Below are 20,448 nucleotides of genomic sequence, written 5' to 3'. Positions count from 1 at the left end.
CTGCCCTCCCATACATATCTCGATTTTCCCATCAGCAACACAAAGTACAAGGATGTGTTCAGTTTCACTACAGCTCTTCGCGTTTACAAGTGTGCAGCGCTGGCCTTCGGAATGCCCTTCTGATTGGCTGAGCCAATGTCAGTGACATCAACCAACTTACTTTTGATTGGAAGACTGGTTGCTGGGACTGTAGCGTTTGCAGGAAGTCACTTAACTGTTTGCGAGCTGGAAAATGAAACTGAAGTTCTCTTTTGTCGTAAGAAGGAACGCAACCGAGTAGGGAAGGTGTATCCCACAGCTCCGCAAGCTGGAACGTGAGCCAAGAGGCCTGGACCGGCTAAGGGGTTGAGAGACACTCCCAGAGATGCGCGGCTGCTCCTTTCCAGCCTCCCGGCTGTTACCCTTTTAAATGTCAGCGTTCGAGGCTGTAGAGGTAGCACGAGGCATCGAAACAGAACTGTCGGATTGGCCGCACGCCTCAGTTCTAGACGCACCTCTCCACCGAAAGGCTGTTCTGACTGGCAGGGGAAGAAAGTAAACAGAGTTGAATCACCGTCCCCACTGGCCAATTGGAGGGGGTTTGGATTGTGACGTGATGGGATTCTGCGAAATTGTTACTGAGCGAGAGAATGCCGGAACGGTGCGGACCGGCAAGAGCAGGGGCTCAGAAGCCGTCAGTGGACTGGGGGAAAAGTGTCTCTTAGACCTGGCGCTTGGTCCGGCCCTTGCCACCCACGTCCGGGTGGTTGGGTGAATGTCCTAGGGCTTTGGCTCGACTGAAAAGGCGGCCGAGGGCGTGTACCTCTCTTGCAGTTTCCTCTCCCAGCGCCTCGGGGCGTTTTCGGTCGAATAAACTTGCGACGACCGCCACGTGTGGCATCTTTCCAGGGGAGCCGGCTCGGAGCAGACTGCGTGCCCGTCGGGCAGATTGCGCCCGGCTCTGGGCGCCGGAGGCGGCAAGAGGCGGCAGCGCGGCGGAGCCCGGGGCCGTGGATGCTGCGTGCGGAGGCGCTGCCGGTTACGTAAAGATGAGGGGCTGAGGTCGCCTCGGCGCTCCTGCGAGTCGGAAGCGCCCCGCGCCCCCGCCCCCTTGGCCGCTGCGCCGCGCCGCGCCGCGCTCGTCGTCCGAGGCCAGGGCACGGCGAGCCGAACCTCCGCAGCCACCGCCAAGTTTGGCCGCGCCTCCGGGGCTGCTGTCGCCCGCACCATGTCCGCGGCCGCCTACATGGACTTCGTGGCTGCCCAGTGTCTGGTTTCCATTTCGAACCGCGCTGCGGTGCCGGAGCATGGGGGCGCTCCGGACGCCGAGCGGCTGCGACTACCTGAGCGCGAGGTGACCAAGGAGCATGGTGACCCGGGGGACACCTGGAAGGATTACTGCACGCTGGTCACCATCGCCAAGAGCTTGTTGGACCTGAACAAGTACCGACCCATCCAGACCCCCTCGGTGTGCAGCGACAGCCTGGAGAGTCCAGATGAGGATATGGGATCCGACAGCGACGTGACCACCGAATCTGGGTCGAGTCCTTCCCACAGCCCGGAGGAGAGACAGGATCCTGGCAGCGCGCCCAGCCCGCTCTCCCTCCTCCACCCTGGAGTGGCTGCGAAGGGGAAACACGCCTCCGAAAAGAGGCACAAGTGCCCCTACAGTGGCTGTGGGAAAGTCTATGGAAAATCCTCCCATCTCAAAGCCCATTACAGAGTGCATACAGGTTAGCGGCGTCTCCCTCTCCCACCCAACTCTCGGGTTAGTTAACCTTTGGCCGGGCAGCCTTCCTGGGCGTTAAAGGACACCACGCTCGGCCGAAAGGGTGCAAATACTTAGGATGAGATGCTGTTTAACTCTTTAAAGTGATTGAACCGGTTAGAGACGGAAAGCTCACTCCTTAATCGTTCCCAGCCTCTAGAAGCCACGGAGAGCCTTAACCTGGCGGGCAGAGTGAGTGCCGAGTGCCAGCCGATGTGCGTGGCTTCATGGGGAGTGGTGCCGCCCCTCCCCTGTCCCGCCCCGCCCCCCCCAGGACTCCCGCACCCGGCGACTCTGGGGCCACCCCACTTGGACAGACGCTGGCGGGGGTTGGGGGGCACAGTCAAATGGCGTATCTTTTTATTTTACTGTCTTGTGGGATTGCCGCGAAGTGGCCGAAACTGGAGAGAAGCGGCGCACATTATATGGAACCTTTTAGGGATGACTAAGGGCTCGGTTAGCTGTATGCTTGCTACTTTTCAGGGCTTGCCAAGGTGGTTTTAAATTTGGCCAAGAGTCCCCAGAGAGGTTTAAAATAACACTGCTTCAGGCAGCAGAGAAGTTTGATCAAGTGATGGTTGGTTAACTTCACAACTAGTTAGCTTTTTTAATGAGATTTCAGAGTGGATTTTTTCCCACGTGATTTAGGTTGCACCCGCCACCCTGAATAGAGCAGTTAGTGAGGAGGTGTGGTTCTTGCCGGAGGTCAAGGCTGATAATGAACGTTGGGATGTTCTGGAGGCCCCATGGAAGGGTCTCTCCCAGGGAGAGCCAAAGGCAGGGCTGATCAGATGCATGTGGCTGGTAAGACATCTGCAGTATAAAATGGGCTTTGGAGACTTATAGGAACCTTGGTCAGCCAATTCTGTTGGTTCTGTTTAACATATTCAGAAAAAGTTGGAAAGCATTCACACAGACTCCCCATCTATAGTAAGGTTCCTTTAACAGCTGCTGTTCTGATAAGGAAGCACAGTGCTTGGTCCTCTCATGAACTCCTTCCCCTCTGTCCTATAACACCATGTTTAAGAGGAGGTTGTTGGAGTTACTTGGAAAGTATTGTCGTTTTTTGGTGTAATTGTTGGTACTTTTAAGATGAGGCCGTGGGCCTGTGGTTTCAAAATGATCATTGGCTGGTTTGGTTTGGTTTTGCTTTTTTTTAAGAGAGGCCACGTAACTGCATCTCATATTTTATTTCCTTTGGAAAGTGCTTCTTGTGGAGGTGGCTGCTGGCACAGGAGTAAAGCTGAATATCCTCCTCATGGTTAATGCAAAATCAGGTTCTCTTTGCGGTTGTCATCTAGGTTGCCGTAAAACAGCACATTTTAAAGTTTGTGTCTGTAAGGTTGATGTGCCTGGCTTGGGGGATGTGACCTTTAGCGTGGCTCCCAGGGTGAAGTAGGGGTATATTAACCAGAGGGTGTTACTCACCAACAGCTGTTGGGCGGGCCTGGCTGTGTCAGCCATGTTCCCAGAGTTCAGCTCACAGGGACACCCACTGCCACCTTGAGCAAAGGCACTTTCTCCTTCAGGGAGCTGCCCAGTTGTGCAGTTGGGGAGGCCTGCGGAGCTTCTCTGTGAGCTCCCTGAGTCTGTCCAACTCAGAAGAGCATTCTGGGCCGTTCTGCTGAGTGATTTTCTCAGGCATATAAAAATGGCTGCTTATGTGTGCGTGCACGCACGCTGCTCTTTAATTCTCCATGAGGCAAGTGAGCTCAGTTGTTTCAGGAGAACCTTTTACACAGTCCAGCGTGGAAAATGAAGTGAAGTGTTAATCCCATTTTATATGCTACAGTCAGTCCTTTGAAACTAATGATGTGGTAATTGCAGGTGTCTTATTTATGTTTGGGGGCTCTGTAATGCTAGGACGTGGTTGGACAAAAACCTCAGCCTCTGTAAAGACTGTCAGAAGTGTAATCCTGCTAGAGAAGGTGTGTGCAAGGGATACTCTAAATAAGAGACTCGTAGGAAGCCTCATGCATTTGGAAGTTTCCCGTTCAGCTTCCAGTTAGATTGTCTTTAGGGTGGGGTAGCATCTTGATTGAAAATTTTTTTTTAATTTTTCTATTTTTTGCTGGTATTAAACGCAGAAGATGGCCAAGAGATAGCAATTGGAATGTCTGTATTTTGTGAAGACTTTTTAAGAACTAAAATTCCAGCCACACCCCCCCTGCACAATGTGGCCCAACCAGAATCCCTCCTGCTGCTTGCTCTTCTTCTCCTAGAGTCTCATACAGATGCCACTTTTATAGAACCAGTGGCTTTATTTATATATTTATTTGTTTTGGCCACGCTGCATGGCATGCGGGATCTTACTTTCCTGACCAGGGATCGAAGCGCAGAGTCTTAACCGCTGGACCACCTGGGAAGTCCCAGAACCAGTGGCTTTAGAAGTTGAGCCACTTAAAATTGTGTTTAGTTCAGTGCAGTTATTTCTAGAGTATCCTAAGAGAAAAGACCCCTTTGAGGTGGACTGAGGTGGGTTCTGACTTGTCCTTCTGTTTCCCAGTTGTGAGATGTTAACCTAGTTCCTTGAAGTCAGAGTTTGTAAACTAGAGGTCTGCTGCTGAATTTGCTTTGCAAATTTGTTTGGCTTGACTAGCACAGGGTTTGTAAAGATTTTGTCACTAACATGGAAAAATCAGGATTTCCACACAAATCCAGATTTCTGGCTTCTCTGGAAAAATCGAATGAACTGGCAATACTGCGTCTGAATTCCTGCCCAGCAACAACTGGCTTGAACTGACCGTTCTTTATATGAGGCAGTGTCCCTTATTTTAATCATTTACATGGTCTCTGTTGGCATTTAAGTTTGCAGTCTCTTCTCTGTTTGAGCCTCAGTTTCTTAATCCACAAGATAGGGTACTATCTCTGAACTTGGATTCTTGTGCAAAGATAATAGTTTGTGTGTACTGGGCAGAGCTTAAAATCAGGAAACATAGAAGAAACTTATTTTTAAGTAGTACAGTACTTTACATTTTCTAATACTGTGTTCAGTTTGTTTTTCTTCACCCTCTAGATCAGATATCTTCTCAGGTGATGTACCTCTAAAATTTAAGCAGTGGATCCATGGTTAATCTGAGAAAAAGTACAAGGAATATGAACTTTTCTGTCTCCAGACCTTTTGGACACTTTAGAGTGTATTTATTGTTTCTGATTAAGTATTAGACCCATTGGAGTACTTTTCCTGAAAACATACTGAGCTTATTATTTGAAAATGCAACCCACTTTAAGTTTATCTTGGCACACCCCACATCCACACGCCGCCCCCCACCTCTGAGCACACACCCCAAATTGGCCTCCACAAACCCACACCCAAACCCACTGACTCCCCAGACCCTCTCCCACGTCCCCTCATCCTCTCTAGGACCGCGAAAAGAAAAAAGGATTATCCCAAGTTTCCTAACTTTGTGGTCACCCTGCACATGCACACAGTCACACCCCCACACACATACACACATGGGGGTATCTTTTGGAGAGGTAAACAACTGCATCCAAATTCCAGCTCAAAAGTCATCAGAACCAGCTGATGTAGAGTCATGCTAGGTTGCCATCGCAGTGATAGAAACCTTAGGCCTTACTTCCATGCCAGGTACATTTACTATCTTTTTGGAGGGACTTAAATCAGCTGTCCCCAAATGGTGACAATGGGTTGAGCTTAAGGGCACTGCTTACAGGATTCTGCAAACCAGAAAGCCCTAAATCCCGATCAGCACACCCCAGTTTTGTGGGAAAAATTTTAAAACAATGTACTTTTTTAATAGGGCAGAAGGAAGTTCATGAAAAACAAGGAAAGACAAGAGCTGCAAAAGCAGCCAGCAGTGGCTGCTTCTGTTTCTCTTTATCCTGTTTGAACATTTCTCTGGGCTACCTAGAATATCTGGTGGAGGGGACCTGGGTAGCTCCCACCATGGAAGTTATCCTCCAAACAGGAAATAGATTTTCTGGCCCCTTTAGCAACATCCATCACTGGCTAGCTCTAACTCAGGCGGATTTCCTTCCCTGAGACTAAAGTTTTAAAAGTTTGCTTATACAGGAGCCAGGCCTGCTCTGTGCCTCATGAACTCTTCTTCCTTAATTGCTACAAAAAGCTTTGGAGTCAACTTTTTGGTTCGGGAGAGTCTAGTACCATCAGAGGTATGAGAAGGACCCACTTCCGTTACCCAGGAGGGAGGGGTTGAGGGACAGGGCAGGGTGTTGAAATGGCCTCTGGGCAGCCCATTAATTAGCCCCTGCCCAGTCTTTCCCACTTGCTCTTCTCTTCCTGAGTAGAAGGGAAGCCCTGTGCGTTGGTCCTTAAGGAAACCACCTCTCTGCCCCCTTCTTCTTTCCATAATGCTCCCCAAAGTGATGTAGAGTGGTATTTCATAGCCTGACATGCTTCATCCAAGATGTATTTACAATTAAGTCTGAGTGGGGCCTGCATAGATCATCGTTTCGCCACCTTTTCTTCCACTTTCTCTCCCCTAAGGAGATTAGCCATTTTTTCCCCTATAATTGTCCTCCCCGTGACATTTTAGTACCACAGATATACTGTAGAGCTGCTTATGTACTGTGCCCCTTTATAAGGCCACAAACCATTGTAATAGCTTAAGACTTTTATAACCTGCCAAAGAGCCAATCTTTGCCCTGTGGGGGCGATTTCACCCCCCATCCCCATCCCCAGTGAGACTGTCTAGACCCAGGCTCATGTAACCTGTCGGGGAAAAAATGAGAGCAAAGGACTGCAAATGGGCTCTAGCTGTGGAGGATGATAGGAGTCTAAGAATTGCAAGGATGTCCTGCAGGGTTTGCTTCTGGGTTTCAGACAAGAGGCTAGAGACTCCCTTGCTTCCAAGGAAAGATGGCCCACAGCTGCTTGAGCCCCAGCTCACTGCTGTAATCTCACCCTGGGGACTGAGGCCTGTGAGGGGGCCTAACAGCTCGTTATTCCTAGTCCTGGAAGTAGGAAGGACCAGTTGCTCCCTCCTCACTTCCCTCCCCCCCCACCCCATCCTTCATCATCCTGCACCTAGCTGCCCTAGCAAGACAAAGCGGAGTTGCCTTAGAAGAACTGCTGCTGCTGGCGGGATTACTGTCTCACAACAGAAAATACAAGTGGAGTAGAATTACAGAGTGAAACCATTGTTTCCCGTGATTTTCCTCTCAAATCTGTGAGTGGTGAGAAGAGAGAGGGGAGGAATGCAAGTGGAGCCTGGGTCAGGGAGGGAGGTACCAGAGTCCACAGCATGCTGTTTTGATGGTAACATCCCATTACCTTCAGACGCAAAGATGTAACCTGAGGGAAATCAGTTCTTGAGACTCTGAACATAAGGGTCAGATATACATTCCTGGCTCAACTGTTGACGCTTATCCTAGGAACTAATCATTCTGCAATGTCTGTGGGAAATTCCCCGATTTAACTTCCCAGGGAGAAACATCATGTGACATATTGGGAAAGCGGCTGACAATGGTCTTCCTTAATAAGCTCATTGAGAAAAAAAGTGGGTGGGTGATTTCCCAGTATTCACTCGTTCAGGAGCCCCTAAAGCAACCTGACATCGTGCCCTGGTTAGAGTCAGATTTCTTGACCATCATCTTGATTTCAGAATGCCTTATGATCGTGAGCATACTTGATTTAAAAAAAAAAAAAAAAGGAAAGCCAGCTTTGTCAATTTTGTTAGTCTTCCAAAAATTTTTTCCAGTTACTTTTTAAATTTTCTTTCCTCCTCTTGTCTGTTCTCAGGCTTGGAGAAAGAGCTTGCAGCATTCCAGGCCTCTGCTGCTAGAATCCTCCCCCACATCCGACCCTCCCACCTTTTCCTAATGTTTCTCCAGCAAGCCCCGTGCCCACTGAAGAGCGTAAATTAGTGCCTAGTAATTGGTACAAAGGCAGTTTCTGTTTCTATGCAACACATGCAAAAAGGAGGGGCAAAGGAAGGAGAAAAGCCCACAGACAGTTAAAAAGGGAAAGAAATGGGATCCTCTGCTGTGGTCTTTGAGCAGTCCTGTCTCTTGCTCTGGCCCACTTTTTGTTGGGAAGTTAGTCACAGGCCTAAGCCCAACTCAGAGCATTTGGGGTAAGCAGTTGTTAGTATCAAAAGAATAGAATTTGGATGTTGGAAGTGACCTTGAGAGGTCATCACATCCATCATTTTGTCTGTAAAAAAGTGAATGCTTTTTTTTTTTTAACCCTCTCAGATAGATAAGGATTGTTCCATTGAAGCATTGGGGGTGCTCTGGAGGGTTTGGAACCACACCACCAGGGTTCAAAGTCTGGCTCTCTGCCTTGGCAGGCACGTAACGTTGGGCAGAGCGTAGAAGCTACCAGAGCCTCAGTTTCCTCAGCAGCACAATGAGGACATGGGGTCCTTGGAAGTTGAAGTGCTCCAGGCCGGAGCTTAGCCAAATGGAGATCTTCCTTCACTGTGAATTCTTTGCAGTTCTTAGGTTTGGATTCCTTTTCCCCATGGTCTCCTGAGGATTTTTCAATCTGGTTAACATTTTTTTGTTTTGTTTTAACCTTGGTTTAAAGAGCTGCTTTGCATTAACCAAATTAACGGAGTGAAAGGGCAGAGGTGGAGTCAGTCGGGGTGGGGGGGTGGGGGAGGAGCTCTGCCCTTTTATTATGGGAACGGCCAAGGCCATTGCTTGTGGGATTTCCTACTCCTCCCTTCCTGGAGCCCTCCCAAAACTTTAATACCTTTTTGGTGCATTAAGGCCAGGAGTAGACATTTGTCTTATCCCAGCCTCACACGGTCCCCTCAGCAAATAATAGGACTAACGTTAGTTATTATTCATAGAGAATGCCTTTCCCACTAAGGGAGTGAGAGGCATCCATTTTTCATGCGTGGGATTTTCCAAGGCATCCTTTCTATTTGTGCTTAAAGCCCATGTTTACAACGGTGTACGGTGCACCCGCAGGCTTCCCTTGTAATCTCAGTTTATCAGCCTTTCGAGTCTTGAGATGAGAATTGAACATCTGGATCTGAAATCTAAAGGTTCTAGAGCTGCAAGAACCAGTAAGCTCACCCTCTAAGCCCAGGACCACTGGGCATGTGAATTTTTTTTTTTAACCAAAATTGAAAATGATCGCAAATTTGAACAGCAGAATGGAATTCGGCCCTGATTGAGCCCTTTTTTTGTTTTTTTTTGAAGTGAGGACTTTATTTAAATAGATTAAAATAAAGAGACAGGAGCTTAAGTCATACAAAACTAATGACAAGGATTTGAAAAGCAGGCAGCAGTATTTTGTATTAAACAAAGTGTGAACGTTTTTCCATGGCGAGTCTCCGTTGTGTTAGAAGTGCCTCCCAGAGGACCTGACTTGAACCGAAGTGGGGCAGTGAGGCAAGCAATAGACAAAAGCACAAAAATTCTGCCTGAGAATTATGGACATTTAAGAACTGGAAGGAATCTTACAGATCCTCTTTCATCAGAGAGATGGAGATTTTACCATCTCTCCCTTCCAGGGAGCCAGCTTTGATGAGACAGAGGCAGTCAGAAAAGCAGAGTAAGGCCTGTGAGAAGGAAACCAGCCCACCCTAAGGAACTTGAAGATGAGGGGTCTCCAGAGAGGTCTCTACCTTCAGCAGGGAGGCAGTAGGTAGAGCCAGTAGAACACCGGCTTAGGGGTCCCTCCGACCTGTGTTTGAATCCTGCCTCTGCCACTTTCTAATTATGAGAACTCTCCGAGCCTCAGTTTTCCCATCTGTAAAATGGAGTTCAGTAATTATATATTCATAGTTTTTATGAAACTTAATTCAGATGAGGTATTTAATGCATTTAACACAGTGTCTCCATATACTAAATATTACAATTAAAAATAACCTACATGTGTTGGCCAGAAGCCCTTGAGGTGCTTAGAATTTTTGTTTACAGTTCCACATTAATCCAGCAGCAGCTCATTCATTTAAATAATACTTGTTATCGAGTAACTGTTACATGCAAAGAGGTGTGCTAGATGTTGACAGCAGGTACTGTGAATGTTGTGGATAATAATAGTATTGATAGTAATAATAATTATAAATTATTAATACTAGTAATAATGCTATTGATAGTGATAATAATGAAGCATCCAGCATGTATTACGTTCCAAGCCAAATGGTTTACACACATTGTTACATTTAAACTCCCAGAAGTCCTATGCGATAGGAAGGTACTCTTATTCTCATTTTGTAGGAGGAATTGGAGTTAGTTAACTTAGTCCAAGGTTACTCTGAAGTTTTCCTACTATGTTTCTAGGTGCTTGGAGTTGCACCATGAACGGTTGTTGACGAGGACTCCTTGGGTTTTTGCCAGTAGTAAGAGACCCTGTGTTTTGCATGGCTCTCTTGGATTTGGCCCCAAAGCCACCATTGTCTCTACTCTTGGGTTCTAGCTCTGGCTTCTGGTTTCTTTTTATGAAGCTTGGTGAGGAATACCTTCAGAAATCATGGACCTGGCCAAACCTATCCTGTATTTTCCAGTAGCTATCCAGAACCTTCATCCTTCCAGTTGAAAAAGATCCCAGTTGTGGGTCCACAGCTGTTTTAATCAAGCCTCTTGGTTGTAAGGAACAGAACCCAAACTTGGACTGGCTTAGTAAAAATGAGAACTTTATAGGTTGCCATTTCCACCACCTTTGGGGTCACTCTAGTGTTAGGGATCTCTGGATACAGGCGGTCAGTGCCTTCCTCTCTCCCTGGCCCAGCCTTGCTCTCCTCTGCTTTGGCTTCATTCACCGGCAGGCTGTCTCTGAACGGTGGTAAGATAGCTGCCAGCAGTTCGGAGTCCCATCCTGCCAATTCAGCAAGCCCTGTGGAAAGACAGTTCCCCTTTCCTAGTGATTCCAGCAAAAGTCCCAGGCTTCAGGCTTCAGAACACAGAATTTTGTGCCTGTCCCTGAACTCAGTCACTGTGGCACAGCTGGGTCACATCCAACCTCTGGGCCTGGGGTGTGGGGTCGTCCGCCTGGAATTACGTAAACTCAGAGTGAGGAAGGAGTGGTTTCCAAAAGGAAATTCAGGGTGTGCTGGTTATTACCCCAAAGAGGCAATAGGTGCCAGACAGGCAAAACCAACAGCTGTTCATTCAATCCACCCATTTAGAACTACAGACAGGATATTCCCAAAGGCAGAGTTTGACAAAATGAGAGACAGATTAGTATGACAACAATTTCTCTCATTTTTCTCCCCTTTGAAGAGAAAGAGCTCTGAACTCTCTTTGGAGTTCAACCTATAAGATAGCTGTATACTAAATAGTCTTTGTAAAAGATAGATTATTTCAACACGTATTTCTTATCGTCAGGATCAGCCCCATAGGCTGATGTTCTAGAAGCCAGTACCCAAAACCTCACACGGAACACGTATAGCGGCAACAATGTGATCAGTGGCACCGTTCACTTGGTCTTAATTCCAGTCGTCTATTTTAATGCCCAGAGAAATGAATTGTGTTTACATGAACGTTTGTCACCTTGTGTGCTAATAGAGAGAGGCCTTGTCTTTACAAAGATGAGCTGTTTATATGGTGGTTCCCAATGGGATTCAGAAATCTATTTGGTGTACGTAATGCCCAACAAAAACACTGCAATAAATCGTAAGAGGCAAAAATTAGATCTTAATAACTTAAAAAAACATATAAAAATGACTTAAATCCCTATGCTGTCATAATTCTACAGTAGTTTTGTACCATTGCTGTTTTAATGAAAATAAGCAGAATGACAACCAAACAGCTGCTTTCCCCCTTGGGTGTTGCAATTCATACCCATGGCCAGCCACAAGATGCTTGTCTGCTGAGCGTTACCCACCGAAGCGGGGGTTCCCAGTGTGAAAGAGACACAGTCTGCACCTCTGACCTGAGTCATTTTTTCTCAGTGCCCTGCTTGCTCCCAAACTTCAAAGCGCTGTCCAGGAACGCCTGCCCCAGGAGGGCTGAGGGAGTCAGGCAGGGGCTGTTTGGTAAGAGCTGGACAGCTCAACCCTGCCGTTCTTCGTGGTCTTTGGTGACAAACACCAGACTGTATGAATTAGTGGCTCACTCCGTAAAAGCTGGAAAAATGAGGTGTTGATGGCGCATGTGGCATGTGTGAGTAGGATCTGTGGTCATCGCAGCCTTACTCTCGTGCCAGCAGTGTACAGAGGTTGAGCCCAGAGAGAAACAGCTGGAAACCTGATGCTGGAGCACCGTCACTAGTCACTCTGGGTCACTGCGAGTGCCGTGACCTGGGTAGCAGGTAGAGGAGGCATCCACTAACCAGACAACAGCCTCCTGTGTCTTCCTGGTTTGCTCATTGTCTTTTCTGAGCCAAAGAGAACTGAGTTCTCTTGAGCCCCCCTGCCCTCCCCACCATTTCTGCTGTTGGCGGACAAACTTTATCTTGGCAATTTGGGGTCTCTCAGTCTCTTTTGTGTTAAGTTTTATTCTCTTTTGGGTACATAGTCACAAAATCAGAGTTCTCTCTGTCTCTCCTTTTGCCTTTCTTTCTCCTGGGAGTGATCTACTTAGTGGGCAAGAGCCTCACCTCTTCTTCCGGCATCATGGAAGGGCTGTCCGTGTTGCGTGCCATCCTTTGACCTTGCTTGTCTCCCCCAGGGTGCCATATACCAGCTTGGGTCCTGGTCGTCAGATGAAGCATTAGGAGGGGTGGAAACTTAGGCAAACACTTGAGACCCTTTTCTCAGCGTGGCTACCCAGCTCCTCAGGTGCCCTGGTGTGTGTGGCGACTTCCCTAGAGAGGCTCAGACAGGCTCCAGGCATGCCGTGGGCCAGGCAGCAGTGGTCAGCCTCTGGGACTGCCCAAGACTGTTTCTAATAGGAGAGTCCAGAACGCTTGCACTGCTCAGACCTCTGTATCAGCTCCTCCAGTTTCTCTCCCTATAGCTCAGGTCTTGCTACGAAGCTCTGGCAAATTAAGAGAATTTGAGGATTTCAGGGTCTGCTTTACATTTTAAAAACTCTATTTTGAAACCTCAAGCTTAGCAGCAACTTACTTGTTTTAAACTGTCTCTTCCCTCCCCGAGGCAATGCATCTGGAAAGGAGGGCCTGGGAGTAAGAGGATTAGAAAAACACGGAAAAAGGCTGTCTCTACATTTAGTTAAGGCCTGTGTTCTGCTTTCACCTCTAATCTTGTTCAGTGCTCAGAACTGAAGCTAGAATTTGAAAACTGGTTCTAAGGATGTCCTTGGGCGAGTCATTGGCTCTCTGAGTTGGCTTCATCTGAAACAGGATGGGTTTGAATTAAGGTGGTCATAAAAATAACCCAGAATGCAAAGATTCAAAGAATCTACGTTCTCAGCATAGCTTTGCCATCAAACTTACATATCCTGTTCAATGTTTAGTGCCTAGTAGGTTATTTATTTACTATTTCTCTTTTCCACAAAGAACTGGGCAGAGGCAGTACAGGCTGGGGTGGGAGGAAGAATGCAGTCGTGGGAATTGGCTAATCTGGGCCTGGACCTAGCTGTGTGGATGTGGGTAGGTCACCTTACGTCTCTGCCATTTCAGAGTTGCTGAGCTGGGGGCCAGGTAATGGAGACATCAAGGCATAATGATATATCTCTTGCTGGGTTGAGAACCTAAAGAGTCAAGACTCTATTGTCTGTTGTCTTCCTTTCTGAGGTCCTGGCACATGTGCCATCTCACAGATCAGTTGAGGTTGGGAATGTGCAAGCAATATTCAGACAGGCTTGCTTCCAAATAGCTAGGCACCAGCTTCCGGTGAGGAAGTACTGCATGGCAGACGTTATGGACACCCACTTCCCAGTTCAGAACCTCAAGTATGGAGATAGGCTGCTTTCCACAGATAATCACAGGGACCAGGAAGTAAAATCTCACATCCAGACTCTATAGTGAGTCCGTTGTATCAACAAATGAAATGTAAAAGGAAACCAAATCACAAGAGGGATTCAGAGAGAGAGGCCAGGAGCAAACCATAATGTGATGGGATGGCATTCAGGCAGGATTCTTCTGAAGCTATCAAGAATTTTTATCTTTTTAGGACATCTACCTGTGTAGGTAGTAGCAACATTTCTGGCGAACAGGAGGCTTTTAAATTTCTTGATTTTTGAGTTTGATATTAATTTGAATGATTTATGCAGGGAAATGTAGAATTGGCTGTACCCAGACGATGCAAGTGTATGGGTGCTTCTGCACTTGGGTGTGGAAATGAAAAGCAGTAAAGCAAAGCTCACATTTTTGTACCTGCAGGTTAGCATTGCTTTCCCATGGGGAAGGAGGACCGATGATAATGGACAGTGGGGTGTCAATGGCTTTGGGTTGCGGCAACTGTGTGGGCTGGTGCTCCACCAGGAACACTGTGCTGGGCTCTGGGCTTTGTGTATCTGCGCCTCTTTCTCCTGCTCCTTGGTGAGGCAGCCCTGCCATCACTGCCTGTGTCACTTGGTATCTGAAGGGAGATTCCTGTCTCTTCTCAAGGGCCGTTTTCCTTTCACATATGGAAAAAGGAGAGGAGGAGGTGGGGGAGGAGTGAGAAAACACATGTAGCTTACTCTGAAAGTTTCTCACTTTCTAACAATTTGAGAAGGAAGCAGAAGGATTCTTTGCCTTTCTTTGGTCTCGGACACTGGAGTTTATTTCTCAATAGAGTGTAAACCACCCACCCCTCAAATGGAATCGGATCTTGATCAATCCATTGGTGGAAAAATTTGAACTCATATGCATCAAAACAGTTGTTACCTTTGTTTTGTGTAAGACTTTTCTGACTTTTCATTATAAAAGAAATTTGTACTTGCTTAAAAAACTCAGAAAACATAGGGGAAAATTACAAAAAGAAGTAGAGCTTATCCCCTCACCTGTAGATAACTATTGTTCATTTTTTGCACATATTCTTCCAGGATTTTTCCTCTCCTTAGAAGTTCACACACATACACAGCAGATCATGCACTGCTCTTTTCACTTAGCCGTGTATTGCTAACATCTTCTGTATAGAATAATCTAGTACCTTTTTAACAGGCACATATTATTCCACTGTATGGAACACTAAAGTATTAAACCAGTTCTTTATTGTTAGACATTTAGGTTGTCACCAAGCTTTACCTTTTATAAACAATGTTGGTATCCTTGTATATTTTTGTGTTCCTCCCTAATTGTCACCACAAATAATTCCTGGACAAATGTATTGCCAGGTGGTCCTGGAACAATTCTAATTTCCACCCATGCCTATTTCCTCATGCCACCATCAATGATAGGTATATGAATATACTTTCTAACACTTTTACCAGCCTGATGTGTATTTCATTGGTGTCTTGATTGGCATGTTTTGATTACTTATAAGATTGACTATATTTTCATATATTTATTAATTGGATGTTAGTATTTCTTATTTTATAGATTACTTGTTTGCATCCTTGCCCAATTTTATTAAGTTGGGCTATTCATTTTGATTTGCTAGTGTCCCTTCTGTACCACAGATTTTAACCTTTTGTCATAGGCTGCAATTTCCTTTATTCGTTCACTGTTTTGGTTCTTAAATTTTTTTACTTATGTGTGTGTGTGTATGTATATGTATCTTACCATGCAGAAGTTTAACATTTTTAAGTATTTTAAAACTATCCTTCAAATAGGGTACTGCCTTTGATTTCATGTTTAGGAAGTCTCTCCCTATTCCAGGATTCTAAAAATATTCACCTATATTTTCTTTTACCTTTATGGTTTTATTTTTTACATTTACGTGTATAGTAAATGTAAATAATTCCATTTGGAATTTAAGTGTAAGGTATAAGGGTAGGGATCCAGATTTAATTTTTTTTTTTTTACCAGATATCTATGCCATTTATTGAATTAAACATTCTTTTCTTCACTGATTTGAAATGCCCATCCCTGTAGTCTTGGGTTTATCTTCAGACTTGACTCTGCTCCACTGATTTGTCTTTTCCTATGCTGGTATCACACTATCTTAATTTTTGCAGCTTTAATCATACATTTTAATAAGTGGTATTGCAAGTGCTCATTTATTATTGTTCTATTCCAAAATTGTCTTGGCAAGTTGAGGGTATTTATTCTTCCCAATGAACTTTAAAATAATCTTGTCAAGTTCAAGAAAAAAGAATTTCTATGGTGTGTGTTAATTTCATAGATGAATTTGTACAGAATTGCCATATTCAGAACATTGGGTCTTGCCATCAATGGGACATGGGAAATGTCCCATTTATTCATTTCCTTTCATATCGTAGTTTTATGATTTTATTCATGCAGGTCCTGAACTTTATTGGTGGGCTTATCCTGACTGACTATGCTTAGCATATAAGAAAACCATTGCTCTTTTGTATATTTACACCTATGAATGCCTTTTTTTCTTCAATTTTTTTATTGAAGTATAGGTGATTTACAGTGCTGTGCCAGTCTCTGCTCTGCATTTTTAATTTTTGTTATCTTAGACTTTCCAAATAGGAAGTTGTATCAGTTGCAAGTAATTCTTATTTTGCCTCCTCCTTCCCACAATTTACTTCTTAATTTGTTATCTAATTGCACTCACTAGCATTTCCTGAACAACGTTAAACAGCTACAGTGATTGGGGCAGGAGTCCATTCCTGCCTTGCCTGACTTCCGTGGGAATGCGGCCTTCATTTTACTGTTGACCCTGCTGGGGAAGGGTCTGAATCTATATTTTCTATTCTGTTAAGGAACTATTTTGTTTTCCTAAAAGCTTTTATTAGGGATGGATGTTGAATTTTATCAGATATTGTTCTGCATTTATGAAGGCAAGATATGAGTGTGGGTGGGGGTGAATTTAACCTATTAAATGACATGTAATATCATTATGATTTTCCAATATCAAATTATCCTTTTATCTCTGGAATCCTAGTTGCTTTTTTGTAATTAAGAAAAACACTATTTTTCCTCAAGAAACAGCCTTGATTTTGTACGGCTGTGCGAAGCTATGATTATTAATTGACATTTTTAGAGTTCTATTTTGAAAAGGAGGCCCAATTCCCTTAGATTTGCTTTACTAGATTGGGTTACTTTTCCTCAAAGCAGTGGAAGCTTCAGAGTTGGTATTTTTAACCCTCTTAAACCCAATTAAGTTTAGCCCATTTTGGGCTCTTCTGTGGAGTTGTGGGAGGGGAAGAGAGAGGATCAGAGGGGGGAGGGGGAGGGTCGAGACCCTAGGCCAGGACTGCAATGGCTGTCCATCTGAGCTCTGGGGAGCTTGGACAGGGCTGGATATATCCAGTTAGCAATCCCCGTACTTGTCCTCATTCTCCCTCTATATGGAAAGCTCACCACTGTTCACTTCACGACTTTACCGAAAAGAATAAGCTTCACTTGACATCATCAACTAATCAACTAATCACCGGGTAGGGTGGAGGCTCCTTAAAAGCAATGAGCCATCAAGTTAGCGAGTGCATAGCCAGAAGGCCCCCCCTCCGCTTCTCTTGAACCCACTGGAGACCCAGGAGAGTTCTGGAGGCCTGACCTGTCTCTGCAAAGAAAGCCTTTTACACGTTTGATGGAGTGTTCAGTAGCCGTTTTGATCCAGTATGTTTTATACTCAGAGCTGAGTCTGTCAGTGAGAGGCGCTGAGCTTGTTGCTGAAGGGGAAGGGAAGTGGTATATAAATAATGAGAATGCACAGAAACTTGTGCTGTTACCAGCTCTGCTCCAGTAAAGCAGACTTTATTGTGTCACTGCTTCTGGGTGTGTTTTCCTGTGAAGGCCAGAAATAAAGCACGAGTACATGTCTGTTCTTTTTTATTTTTTTCCCCCAGGAGGATGGTAACTCTCTCATTAATACGAAAGACAAGTTTAAATATTCTTTAACTGATAGTTGCTTTACCATATGATTTGTTCTGTATAAAGAAGGTTAACCGTTCTTTTGGGGGCCTTAGCCTTGAGCTGAAAGGAAGGGCCTGGGGCTTCCCTGGTGGCGCAGTGGTTGGGAGTCCGCCTGCCGATGCAGGGGACACGGGTTCATGCCCCGGTCCGGGAAGATCCCACATGCCGCGGAGCGGCTGGGCCCGTGAGCCATGGCCGCTGAGCCTGCGCGTCCGGAGCCTGTGCTCCGCAACGGGAGAGGCCACAGCGGTGAGAGGCCCGCGTACCGCAAAAAAAAAAAACACGTATCTTCTTCTAGATACCTTAATATGGGTCTATCATTAACTAACATGTGGAAATGCATCCTATAGTATAGGTTGTATGCAAACTCCCCACTGGGTTAAAGGGGTGGATGATTTCAAAGGGCTGCAAATTGCAAATCCCCAAGAAGAATCCAGGTCCCCTGAACACACACTGCTTGGCTGGCACAGTGTTTCATCAAGTGTCGAATTTGAATGCCTTTATGTGTGGAAAGCACTCCCCATTTGGCCCCAGATTCCTCTACAATCCATGGTCTTATATACTTGGCATTTCACCCACTTTTCTTATGTGTCTGGCTCCTGAAGACATTTGGAATTACAAATTCTGGTGTACACTACATAGAAATTCAGGCCTGCAGATTGAGATCAGGGGTCAGCCAACTTTCTATAAAGGACCAGATAGTAAATATTCTAGGTTTTGTGGTCCGTACGATCTCTTATCACTACTCAACACTGCTGTCGTAGTGAAAAAGCAGCCATAGGTAATACATAAACAATGAGTATGATTGTGTTCCAATGCAACTCTGTATGCGGACATGAAAACCTGAATTTCATATAACTTTCCCCTGCCACAAAATGTTACTGTTCGGTTTTTTTCAACCATTTGGTAAAAACTAAGTATAGGAATAGTGTTTATTTTTATTCCAGCAGGTCAGATTTGACCTATGGTCCATAGTTTGCTAACCCCTGATTTAGATCATTGACCAAAAGCCCCTAATGCTTTCCCAAAGGATCTGAGAAAAATCAAAATGATCCTAGAGGTTTTAGACCAGCAACTCACTTCCAAGTAGATCTATTTTTAAACGCTTGGAAACTGTAAGCTTGAATTATACACGTTATATGAATCTAACAAAGGCTATACTGTTGGCTCTTATTTGCTCTGGGCTCTGTGGGTGGCCCTGTGTCTCTGAAGCACTCAGGGAAAAGGATGCTAGGTCAATGACAGCACCTGGATTAGAAGCAATGAGAACAATCACATGCCAACTGTGAGGGGCAGTGAAGAGTGTGTAGCCATAAGCTAGACCGAAAGGGAATCCAGTGGGAATGGACCCTTCTTACACTTGAAATCTTTGTAAATCATAAGCATATAAATGCTTAATAGATCTCCAGTACATGCAGCTGATTCAGGCTTCATGACGATTTTCCACTACCACTTCCATCTTGTTAAAACAAGGGGTGCCTTATTTCTTTTCCAGTCTTAGCACACAGTAGAGTGGTCTTCTGACCCATTTTTCCCACAATGGACACAGATCCGTTCAAATAAATTAATCTCCCCTCATGACTCGCTTGAAAGAAACATCTGCCGGTGAATAACTAAACCACGTTACCACTCCTTCAAGGAAACAACATCTGATGGGTGTCTGTCCTAACAAGTGTTGAGAAAACACAGAACTTTTCCTTGTCATTGCTTTCCTCCCCACCAAATCATCAAGCAGTGGAGAGAGGGCTTCAGGAAAGGGACAACAGACAGGGGTTTTTGGTCTGTTTTTTTTTTTTTTACAACTTATCACGCTATGAATTCTAACTATTCATTATATTTTTTAACATAACATGTTTAAAGAACACTTCTCCCCTAGATTCTTCATTTGGGTTAGTGAGGACTTGGCTGCAGTCTGATTCAGAAATAGCCCGGAAATATTCCTGTGGTCTGGGAACTTCTGAGCAGGATTTGGTCACCTGCGCGACCTGGAGTTTGAGCAGACTCAGCGCGCACACACGCACAGAGCTGAGGCCTTTACTAAATGCTTGACAGCACAAGTAGCACGGAGGTCAGATGGGATGTTGTCCTTGCCCAGCAAAGCTTAACCTTGTTGGGTTATGATAACCTGCATTTTGCCTTTTGCTCAAAAGTTCTGCTGAACTGGGTAAAAATGCTTTTCAATCCAACAGAAGTTGCAAAAGTGTAGTTTTCAACTCCATGTCATTGGATTTTTCAGAGGGTTCAGTCTGAAGCTTCTTTTTTCCTCTCCCTCTCTTTTTGGCCCTCTGAGTATCCTCGTGCATCATCCACCTTGGGTAGGGCTCAGGGTTCACTGGCTTGCTATTGCCTTTTGCTGCTGTAGCTTTTCAGCTTAGAGCTCAGTGAGGAAATATTTATACTTAGACCTGTGTATAGTGAATCTGTTTATACAAATTTGTTTTGCCCACATCACGTTTCCCATAAGAGCAGGTAGGTTGTACATGGCATGATGGCTATATCTCTGCTTAGAGAACAGCAAGTAAAACCTTAGTCACGAAGGTGATAGAGGTATTTTGTTGTTATTATCTTTATTTTCACATCTCTGGCACAGGTTAGGAGAAGCTGGGGGAAAAGAATCATTTTTGGATGACTCAGATGCACCACGCTGGGCAGCTGCAGCCCCTTTGAGCCTCTCTCTGGGTTCCAGGAAGGTGGGAACAGGAGTGAGAAAAGATTCACTCCTCACACCTACCTAAGGAGTGTCTGGAGAGTTCTGTGGAAACCAGAGTCTGTGTCCTGAGTCTGTGAAGCAGCTGCTTTGGGCTGTGCTTGGAAAGGTGTGAGGAGTAGGTAGGCAGGTGCTCAGAGCTGGGGGGTGGTGACAGTCACTCACAAGAAGAGCAAGCAAGACTCTGATCTTAAGCAGCTCTTCCTGCCTTTCTGCTTGTGTGTGTCCTGCCCAACAAACATG

General features: G+C 45.4%; 1 protein-coding gene across 3 annotated transcripts in view; it reads left to right on the top strand.

Annotated features, from left to right (window-relative positions):
* Window positions 1-221: 221 nt before the first annotated feature.
* KLF9 (KLF transcription factor 9) overlaps window positions 222-20,448 on the top strand; it is a 54,683-nt gene continuing 34,456 nt past the window's right edge. For all 3 annotated transcript variants that reach the window (XR_016393569.1, XR_016393568.1, XM_022573530.3), the window contains exon 1: window positions 222-1,712. Coding sequence is in view for 1 of the 3 variants with exons in the window: in XM_022573530.3 (XP_022429238.1) it covers window positions 1,208-1,712 (505 nt within the window). In the remaining 2 variants the exon portion in view is untranslated. The remainder of the gene's footprint in view (window positions 1,713-20,448) is intronic.

The sequence above is a fragment of the Delphinapterus leucas genome, chromosome 6 (genome assembly GCF_059928025.1).
Source record: "Delphinapterus leucas isolate spDelLeu-1000000601 "Yukka" chromosome 6, BTC_Dleu_Yukka2, whole genome shotgun sequence".
NCBI classification, from domain to species: Eukaryota; Metazoa; Chordata; class Mammalia; order Artiodactyla; family Monodontidae; genus Delphinapterus; species Delphinapterus leucas.
The sequence above is the reverse complement of the archived record's forward strand: the minus strand, read 5'-3'. Positions and strand labels throughout refer to the sequence as shown.